Consider the following 10853-nt stretch of genomic DNA (forward strand, 5'->3'; position numbering starts at 1 on the left):
TATCTGTTATGTGATGCGGTTACGTATTTCCTCATTACTAGGCTATAATTCGTAGCCTTAGTGTGACCTATGGGGTGACTTTTACATTCATGAACAACTCATCGAGAATTTAGATTCTGATAATGGACTGTGAAATTTAGAAAACAATAATTCTCTGGTTTTGTACAAATTAGTAGTTCTTTTCCTTTTTAATATTTACGTTGATTCAAAAAGGGTTTGATTTCAAGAAACTTCACAGTATATTCAGTTGCACATAAAAGAAAATATAATTGTTGTATTCTTTCTTGAAAACGATAATATTATGATATTTGGATCGTATTTTACTATCTTTGAATTTCTCATGCAAAACTTATGATTCGTTATTTAATATTATGATATTTGGATCGTATTTTACTATCTTTGAATTTCTCATGCAAAACTTATGATTCGTTATTTCTGAGAATCATTCTTATTACTATTTTTACTATCTTTGAATTTCTCATGCAAAACTTATGATTCGTTATTTCTGAGAATCATTCTTATTACTACTTTGCTAGTTATCTAGGAACTCTAGTGAGAAATATTCTCACTGAGCGCTAGCTCACCCCGTTGTTTTTAAAAAAATTTCAGATCCGACGTAGCTTCGTACTAGCTGAACTTTTGGTTAGGGCTTTTGGCTGGGAGGTGTTATATGGAGAGCCTCTTCTTTTTTATGTCACTTTTGGCACAATTTGTTTTGTTTTGTAAAAATGCTTATAACGGTGAGCTTGTGGGCTGTAAGTATCAATCATATATATAGTTATTTTGACTTCTATCATCAGCAGGTTTATGAATATTTCAAAATAAACTATGTGATATGAAGTGTCAGGCTTGACCCGTGCATAAGACTTGTCTTAGGCACTGGTCGCTGCTGTCGCACACCCCGTATTTTATGAAATTCCGCTGCAGTATCGGAGCGTGACATGAACACATGACCTGTCAAAACTTAGTTCTCCGGTACCACTTCAAGGATTAGTTCATGCAAAAGCTTAAACTTTTGGTTTCTCAACCAACAATGTATATAAAATAAAAGTTAATCTTAAACATTTCCACATTAGTTCAAATCAAAACAGATTTTTAAAAGAACATTAAGTAGCATTATTTGTTTTCTATGTTATACAGGGTGTGGGTACTGGTGCAATATAGGAACTCAATCTATTGTGATACAGGTATGAAGTATTGGACGGCAAATGGCTTCATGATAGAAGACCCATGCCACACATATGTGATTATTAAAATTCATATGGAAACAATAAAAGTTCCAAATATTATGCTCAGATAGCTTTTTGCTTTCCAACTCCAGAAAGCGCATGTGAGGTATTATATAAATAAAAGTAGCAAAATCCTGAACATTGGAATTCTAACAAGAATTGACCATAGCCAATCCTAGCTGACGAATGTATAACTAATAATCTCAATCCTAGTACACCTAAAATATAAAGTTTTTATAATCCTCCAATACATGCTATCTTGAATTAGCCAAAAGAATAAAGTAAGATAATATTCACACCTCAAAGCTGGATCCTTCTACAAGTGCAAATCTGACTATCTATAATTCCATTAACAAAATCATTACATTATTGTTTAGCAGTGAATATTTAGTTTTGTCTTCTCGGATTCTCTCTTTATGGTAAAGCAATACCTTTTTTCTTGTGTTAGATTCTCCCAGGACACACTTTTTCTCAATTAACCATGACCATCTAGCTTTTTCATCATTCTTCTTTCTCCCCTTTCTATTTTTTCGATTTTGAAAGACTCCCATACGGACCTGCAAGTTTTTGTTGTTTCGGGATCAAGAGTGCTCCCTATATTCAAAGATCTAATTTCATAATATCTAAGCATATTGATCGAGGACATATGGAAAATTTTGAGGAATCTTTTTATTTCCCAGGAATAAACCCACCACTATTGAGATATTCCAATTGCTGCCTTTGCATACTAAATTGGCAGGTCAGTTGTACTAGTTGTAATTAGTTCTCATTTCTTTTTATGGAAATTGCGTATATAAGATTAGAATAAGGATAAAAATTTCAGCTCTAGCAGAAAACTAAACACAAATTTGCAACACTCAGATTGAATATAACCAATTCTAGGTTGAAATCAGATCCACCTGGCTGACCTGCTTAGACATGTTGTGCAATCACAGCCCCTAACTAACCAAATAACCTGATACAAATGGGTCACTGTCTTTGATACAATATCTCTTATGCATCAGCTATGAAAAATGACATATTACCCATCTACTGCAGGAAAAAACCCAATCCCATCATAATGAATAGAACATTCCTACCTTTATTTCCCCAGCCGTCCTCCCATTCTCTTGTCTCCATTTCCTCCCTTCTTCCTCTTTTACTCTCTCATTTACAACAACGAAGCCTATTTCTGCAGGTATTTGTAACCTTAACACGAGTATGAATCGTATCAGAACGCCCCTAGAGTGTGGAGCGTTCTGATGGGAGCACAGGGGTTAGTGGTGGGGAAATTAGGAAATTTCCCTACCCTCTCCAATGGCTCAGATTTTCCCACATACTAAAGTATTCTGATGGTAATCTTAGTCCCTCAACACTGCCAACAAATCATAGCTCTCTTCATCCTCCTCAACATTACCTGCAGAGACCACCCCTCCCCTCCCCTTCCCTTCTGTATCCATGGAGAAACTGCTTAATTCCCTCCCTGCACCCCTTCCCCTACTCAAAAGAGAAACCATTTGACGAACGTTGAACTATCTCTACTCCTAGTTGCCTAGTTGTTCATGTCCGTCCCTGGATCCAGCATAAAACTCCTCCACAATTATTTTTCAATAAATGGGTTTTATTAAACTGGACTATATTAAATTAGCTAAAGCTAGAAGCTTGAACAGTTTAGTGCAAGATAACATGCAAGCTGGCATTACGTGTGAGAACATACAACTTTAGTTGTACAAAGGGGATTATACATTTCACTATATCTTGCACTTACCGACTTATAGAATTCATCTGAGAAGCCAGACATGACTCTACACACACTTTGAAACTCTTCAGCATCAGGGTTGTAGCACGCCATAAGGAAAGGGCTGTACCTGTACCATGGCAGTCAGAGAAACAAAATCATTTTGATGGGAGAAACCATTAGATCAAAAGAAAACATTAGAAAGGAAGGGAAGCCTATTATCTGTACCATCCTGCTTTTCTTCCATTCCCATACCAAGCGCCAATGGGTACCAAATCAAGACTGTCACCCAATTCTTCAATATAGTCACGTTTGACCTGATGAGAAATTATGGAACATCAGACTACAAGAAGTTTGATCAAGCGGGATGTTCGTCTTATCTCAAATTAGATGTACCTTTAACCAGGCATCAGTGCGCTTTGATGCACAATATCCAGCATCAATATCTAGAGTTTTTGCCATTATTCCTTCACATGACGATTTACAGGCATCTTCAAAAAAGGTGTTTATATTGGTTACTGTGCTTTCATTACTCAAATATGCTTCATCTGCTTCCACCTATACAACAGCAGAGGGAGAGAAATACAATAAAGATTTTATGTTAGCATCATCAATGTGAAAGTAATCGTAAAGACGAAGAAAAAATTATTGTGCATTGATGTTCATTCAGTTTTTGGGCAGTAATTAATCTTGTAATTGCAGAAACAAAATGGGACAAGTGAATCAGTTTATAGACTTAATTAACAGGTGATATCAAGAAGTAGGAGAGATGCCAATATGCAATAGATTAAGAAATATGTCATCTGTGCACAAGCAAAATGACAAACATGTGGGAATTCTTGCATCAAAATTATTAGTTGTATATGAAGTATAACAAAGGGTGGATGGAGAAGTAGGAATTCTGCATCAGAGAATTATATTTCTTTTCTCTGCATATACAACCAATAATTTTGAGTATTTCCTTGTCTAGGGAGTAAATAAAGAATTTAGAGTAAAAAGGAAGAAATGATGAAAGACATTTATCAAGACATAATAAAAGAGGTAAAAACCTCCACAAATAGTTGTTTTGACAATCTATTTCCAATTACAGCTAAGAGGTCAGGATTTTGACCTTATTTCCAATTACAGCTTGTTCAAAGAAAAAGAGTGACAGACTGACAGTACATGTTATTTCTGGATGATGTAGATCAAATCGACAAGATAAGGAAATTAAGCTCCAAAGTGTAGGTGAAGACGGTCTTGGAAAAAAAAAAAGGACCAATAATAGCAGAAAATAAAGAGTAATTAGCTTCTACTTCCATTAACTTGGTCAAACTAACTACTGAGTGGTCCAAAAACAAGACTGATTTAGTTGTCACAAACTTGCTACACAGAAAAACGTAGAGACAGCACCCAGTTATTACAGGTTTGACAAGTACAAACACAAGGTATCTTGGACATCGTTCTGAAGTTAGTAACGATACAATACCTTGATGGAAAAGTAAACAGCCCAGCAAAATAAAAGGAATAAGAAGAAATAAAATAATGAGGCGTCTCTGCAGTCACATAGAAAAGATTTATAACAAGAGTTAGCAACATAAAATTGCATGGTTACTAAACAAGATGGTACTCACATGGACTCAAAATTGAGGCACTTCATGTAACGAGATGTGAGGAGAGTTTTTATGTTTTAGGACATCAAGATCAATGCCAACATGGACAGAAGGTATATACAAGGAACTTAATGAGCTTAATATCGCAAACATATGCTGGTAGTGAGAAGATTGGCAATGAAGATTCATGAGGCTGATCTCAGTGATAAAGTTTGCTCATTGGGACTACTGCAGCATATGAGACTTCTTTTCTGGGATTCTTACCATTTATTTCCATGTTGAGGGCAGCCCCTCAAGAGAAAAGTTGTTAAAATTAAATAGATTTCTTGACAACAAGCAGGCACACGCACAGACATATATACGTATGCAAAATGTGTGTAAGGAAAAATGTGTATGAGCTCACAGCTCATTTTGCTAAATGAGCTTCCCACCTTGTATACTGAGTATCCTCATATATATATATATATATATATATATTATATATATATATATATATATATATAATATAGAGGAGAGAGAGAGAGAGAGAATGGTATGCTTGGTACCAAGCCCAAAAAGTTATGCTTGGCCAGTGAGGTGTCACATCCCTATCCACTCATCTCAAATAGTTTGCATATCCCATGCACTTCTCAACCCATGTGAATGTGATCCCCCATTTGAATGAGTGGAGGGAATATGCCACCTCACTACAAGCACAAATTTGTGCTTGTACCAGACATACATATTTTTCTCATGTATATATATTATATATTATATATAATTATATTATATATATAGCAAAACTTATGTCAACTTAAGTGGATAACAAAAAGTTATCCACCAAATCTTTTTAACCACTCATATTGCCTTGGGATCCTTGCATAAATATGAAAAGGTTTTTATTTAATAAATGAATGGTTAGGAAGTTTGGGACATCAACTTAAGTTGATAGGAGTCTTACTCTATATAATATATATATAATATATATATATATATATATATATATATATATATATATATATATATATATATATATATATATATATATATAGTATTACCATACAATGTTACAGAAGGCAGTTCGGCGGACTAGGCGTTTGAGCCAGCGCCTAGGCGTTTAGCTATTTTTAAAATTATTTAATTATAATAATTGATAAAAATATGTATTAAATTCATATAAATTTGCCAAAAAATAGCAATCTTAGATCCATAATAAGCCATGCATACTTAAATACTAAATAGCCAAAATAATAACTAACAAGGCTAGAAAGTGCTAGGAGGCCTAGGCGTTGGACCCGACGCCTAGAGCCTAGGAGGTTTTCTTTTTTATTTTTTAATTACAATAATTGATAGTGAATGTCAATGTTATCGAACGCTTAGGTGTCGGACTGGTGTCTAGGCAGATCTCTTTCTTTATTTAAGTGGCGGTCGAGGAGGTTTTGCTGAAGGTCGGAGAAGGTTGTGGTGATGTTCATATTGGGAGATGAAAGGAGTTTGAAGGAGACTAGAGGACGTGGAGCATGCAACACAAAAAATTACGATCAAAGCCTAAAGGGTGCAGTCCACGTAAGCGGACAATGTTCCATTAAACACTCCCAAAACCTAGATGGACAGCCTAGATACAGCCCAAGTGCAGGCGTAGTCAGGCGTCTTAGGTACCGCCTAGGCCTAGGCAGAGGCTTTTTAAAACAGTGAACGCATATATGTATACGCATGCACACAGAGATAGCTTATCAAATATATTTTGCTAGTTTAACATATGATACAATAGACTGGATGTCATTGTCGTCGTCTTTGTCATGCTCATCATTCATTTTGACCATCAGATTGAAGACTGCAGCAGTGTAAAACTAAAAGAAATAGCTTCAAATCCATGGAATCACTGAATCTTTAACAACTGGCTGTCAACTATGTATCAAGAAAAAGTGGTTCAATAGCCATGTACATGTGTAGTTAAAGGTAGTGACTTATCTTCATGGGACATGTAGCTTAAATTCATACAACAAGAATGAGAACTCCAAATTTCTACTATACCGAAAAACAAAAACCTAGGAAAGGATAATCACTTCTGCTTTAGAAACAACAAAAAAGATAAGAAACAACAAAAGGATTTTCTCAATTTTCACGCAAAAAAGTACCAATCAGGTATATGAATGGGGGAAACAGCACTTACTGTTATTTCCTTCGCAAATTCCAAGAAACCAGGCTTGACCTTGTGAAACAAGTCTTTTAGACCTGATATACATATTATCATTAAGAACCAATTAGAGTTACTATTAAATGCCAAGTGAAATAACAGTTCATGATTATCCATATATTCAGATATGGTAATTCAAATACTACATGTCCTCCTTTCACGAAGTGGCAAATCCAACAACCTGGAGAGAAATAGTAGTTTAAAAATCTTAAGTAAACACATTGTAAAGAAAAGAAAAAGAATTTTAAAATCAATATAAGTAATATACATGCTCTCATCTTTTTAGTACTTTTGCACAAAAGTTAGCGAAGAGATTATCACAACACATCTAGAGAAAACCAATTATATCAATCTGAGTTTAATGAAATAGTTCCAACTTTTGGTATAGCCACATTCTATCGTCCTGTAACTTTATTTGAATAATTCAAAAATCATCACATAGGCTATAAACTTAATTGTAAATTAATCCATACCAGCTGGCTGTGTCAGAATCAATCACATATTTCTCTAACAGAAATTAGTGTGAAAAAAGTCAACAAAAAAAAGGTTTAAGCATTTAAATTAAAAATACATCCTATACCTAATCATTTAGTAAAAAAAAATGTGGCGGAGTATTTTGCATAGTGATTTTAGAAATTGCTGCATTTTAGAGTAAATAAGTGTAGACCTTTGGGTTTATAGGCAAAAAATTCTTATTGAATGTGGCTTGATTTAAAAATAAATGGGGGTAAAACTTCAGTTTGTACGAAGAAACCCATCTTTCTTCATAATGTCGTGGAATTAGTGTGAAAAAAGCAAAGAATTAATGCTTTAAGCATTTGGTTTAAAACCAAACCAAATTTGTAATCACTTAGAAAATAGTGAGATTCATGATATATCAAAATGTTGAAATACGAAGTGGATTTTGTATTAGTCCTTTAAATCTTCCATAATTTGAAATTAGTCCCTGAAATCATCAAAATTGCTATTAGGTCCCTCAATTCTTAAGATATTTTGAAATTAGTCCCTCAAATCATGGAAATCTATGTTAGCTCCTCCAACTCTTAAGTTATTTTGAAATTATTTCCTCCGATCAAAACTAGAAGTAGCAAATAAAGGGAAATTAATCCCTCAAATGATCGAAATTGCTGTTAGGTCTCTAAATTCTTATAAGTTAATTCAAATTAATCTGTTTAATTGCTAACTCTACTACTGATTTGAGGGACTAATCTGGAAAATAGCTTAACAATTAGGGACCTAACAACAATTCAATAATTTGAAAACAGTTTACGAAATGGGGGACCTAATAGCAATTTCAATAATCTGAGGGACTAATTTTAGAATATGAAAGATTTCCCAAAAACTAATTGAAGGAAATGTTTGGATTTATTAACCAGAAAGCCACTATTCCTTATATTTGGAAGTGGCTTTTGATTGGTATACTTGTTTACCAATCATTTCACATCTTAACAAATGAAGTAGGAACTAATCCATCAGATGTATATTAAATCAAGAGGTCATAGAGAAAGAAGCTAATCATGTGACTTTGATTTTAAAAGTGTGTGGGCCTTTTCCTTATATATACTTTTAGTCACAAAACTTCCACTGTAGCCTGAACAGCATCAAGCTACAGTGGAAGTCACTTTAACTTTAGTATATATAGAAATAGAACATTTAACTTAATTGCCTACATTGTTTTCTCTCTACACTTATATTGCATTGTATAACATACAATGAGAGATGATGCATATCAAATAGACTGGCTTGCTTGACTTAATTTATTTCAGTTTTAAATGAGTAAAACCTTTGGCATAAGTTTAATGTACTCCAGTTCAGTTTAATATAATTCAAATACTTCAGGCTCTAAACAAGACTATGGGTCATGGCCTGATTTACCTAGTCATCGAAAACAATTTTTTTATCTAATACCTTTGATTCACTTCTGTAAGAGCTTAAATTTCCACATAAACAGTTAATCAATTATTAAGCAAATGGTTGAGTGCAAGATGAAAAACCATCTAATCAATGCATAAGTAACATACAAGCAAGGCTCTGCAAGACAACTGAGTAATAACCAATACACGTGGCTGAAAAGGAGCTGGTTGAGTATTAGTTGGAGATCAGGGTTTAATTGGAGGAGAGTATACAGCCTGGGCTGTGATATCTTGAAATAGAATTTCCTTCAAATTCTGGTGAAGTTGCCTACATGTATTTTTCACAGTAAGACAGGTTTGAAATCTGATAGAATTTCGCACTTGTAAGTATAACAAGTTTTAAATACTATTTCAAAATGCTTAGCTGGTTTTCATATCTAACCAAATGTTATTACTAAGGACTACCTCATCAGAGGTGGAGGGAACATAATTGCTAAACTGACATGAGCTAGCTAAGTCGCACGGGTACGGGTGTGGGGCACAGCAAATTTGTAAAAGGTAGGGTATGGGGAAACGGCCAAAACTCATGGGATATAATCATAGTTCTAAGCTATATATGTAAACAGCTCTTTTAAATTGTAGCTCTTAAGGCTGAAACAAACTCGACCGTTGTACAGATCTGAATAAATATATGCATATACTTAAATTAAACATGCATTGTAAAATTTTGTACAGATCCGAATAAATATATTCATATATTTAAGCAGTGTCCATGAAGTGTCGGGTATGAGTATAACACGTGTCAGGTTTGGGTACGGCTCCATTCTACAAGTACTCAGGTAACATAGGCTGATACATTGTACACAAAGGAACCAACCAGTGCTTGCATAGTCCCATCATACCATCTGCATGGTGTGAACCCAAGTCTCTGGCTTCAATTTTCTAGTTTTTTTTTCTTGCATTTGAGATACATTACATAGATTATTGAAATTCTAAGTGTAAAGCATGGTTTATGCATACCATATAACATTTACATGTTGAGAATGGTTAAAATCCCATGCCCCTACGAAATTTCAAATTGAAATGCTATGGTTGACCCAACAGAAATAAGGAAAAGCATTTCTTCAAATATAAAAGAAAGCACAGTGGAAAGATCTCATTGCAGTCAGTAACAAACCAAGATTTGCAGGCATAAATTGAAGCTAAAACTCAGTGAAAGTTAGGATCATAAAGGGATAAAATCTATTTACGTAAAATTTCTGAATAGGTACCTCTTTCCATTTGAAAACATGACATCAAAGATGAAGACACAAATGTCAACCTGCAAGATCACGCGTATTGCCTTAAATTGACAGCTCAAAGAAACAAAATGGAACGACTCTCATAAAAACCTTTTTTTAATGACTACTAGTTTGAAAATTGTTGTTTAGTTTTTTGATGTATTAGACACATGGAAGTTTTGATGATACTCTAGGATACTCATTATCAACATGTCAAATCATAACAAATGAAAAAAAGATTACCATCTAACTTCAATAAATATGATTCATATGATTATTCAAGTCATAAACATATCAATCAAAGCTTTAAATAGTTTTTATCAAACTACTCAGTCACATGTACATCTGATTATATAAGTATACACGCATGTGGCTGATATAGCCATGTCCTATGCCAAAATCTGTTACGAGATCCCTGTGTCCAACATGTTTAAATCTGGACCCATGGACAAATGAGAGGGCCAATAATGGCAAGATAGTAAATTGATTTCGAATGAGCTTTCAGCCTTTCATGAAATAAAATTCTCAAGAAGTTACTAGGATGCTATTGAAGGAAAAGAGAAATTAATCAGGGATTAAAGAGCTATAGGTATCACTGATCTATAAGAGGACAGATTTTTCCATTTCTGTTGTTCTTTTGTTTTTTGGTTGAAGTGCATCACTGGTGGTGGCTATCAGGGAGAGGGTGGGGGGTTTGTGGGTGGGAGGTGGTCTCTTTCTTTTCCTTCTTTTATTAGAGGGTTAGTTGCACTTAGACTCCCTACAATATCGCTGTGTTGTACTTACTACCCCTATAGTTTCATGTAAGCACCACCGGGTTGATTTCTACTGTTTTACCCTTAGACTCACTGATTTCACTCATGGCAATATCTGCAAAGATTTCAGCCATCTTAAAAGAGTTAAAAAAAAAGGTCAAGCGGTTTATCCGCAAAAATGAAACTAAAGGGTGGTAAGCTCAAAATGGTGATACTATATGGGCTATGTGCAATTAACCCTTTTTCTACTG

The 10853-nt window shown here is 34.3% G+C and overlaps 1 protein-coding gene across 1 annotated transcript in view; it reads right to left on the reverse strand.

Moving 5' to 3' along the window:
* Positions 1–10853, reverse strand: part of LOC109824566 (DNA ligase 6) — a 55314-nt gene that overhangs the window by 12994 nt on the left and 31467 nt on the right. The window contains exons 13-18 of the mRNA XM_020391194.1: positions 9839–9901; positions 6861–6895; positions 6691–6752; positions 3343–3504; positions 3175–3263; positions 2977–3076 (exon numbers count right to left, since the gene is read on the reverse strand). Of these exons, the coding sequence (XP_020246783.1) occupies positions 2977–3076; positions 3175–3263; positions 3343–3504; positions 6691–6752; positions 6861–6895; positions 9839–9901 (511 nt within the window). The remainder of the gene's footprint in view (positions 1–2976; positions 3077–3174; positions 3264–3342; positions 3505–6690; positions 6753–6860; positions 6896–9838; positions 9902–10853) is intronic.

Source organism: Asparagus officinalis, chromosome 9 (genome assembly GCF_001876935.1).
Source record: "Asparagus officinalis chromosome 9, Aspof.V1, whole genome shotgun sequence".
In the NCBI taxonomy this organism is placed as follows: Eukaryota; Viridiplantae; Streptophyta; class Magnoliopsida; order Asparagales; family Asparagaceae; genus Asparagus; species Asparagus officinalis.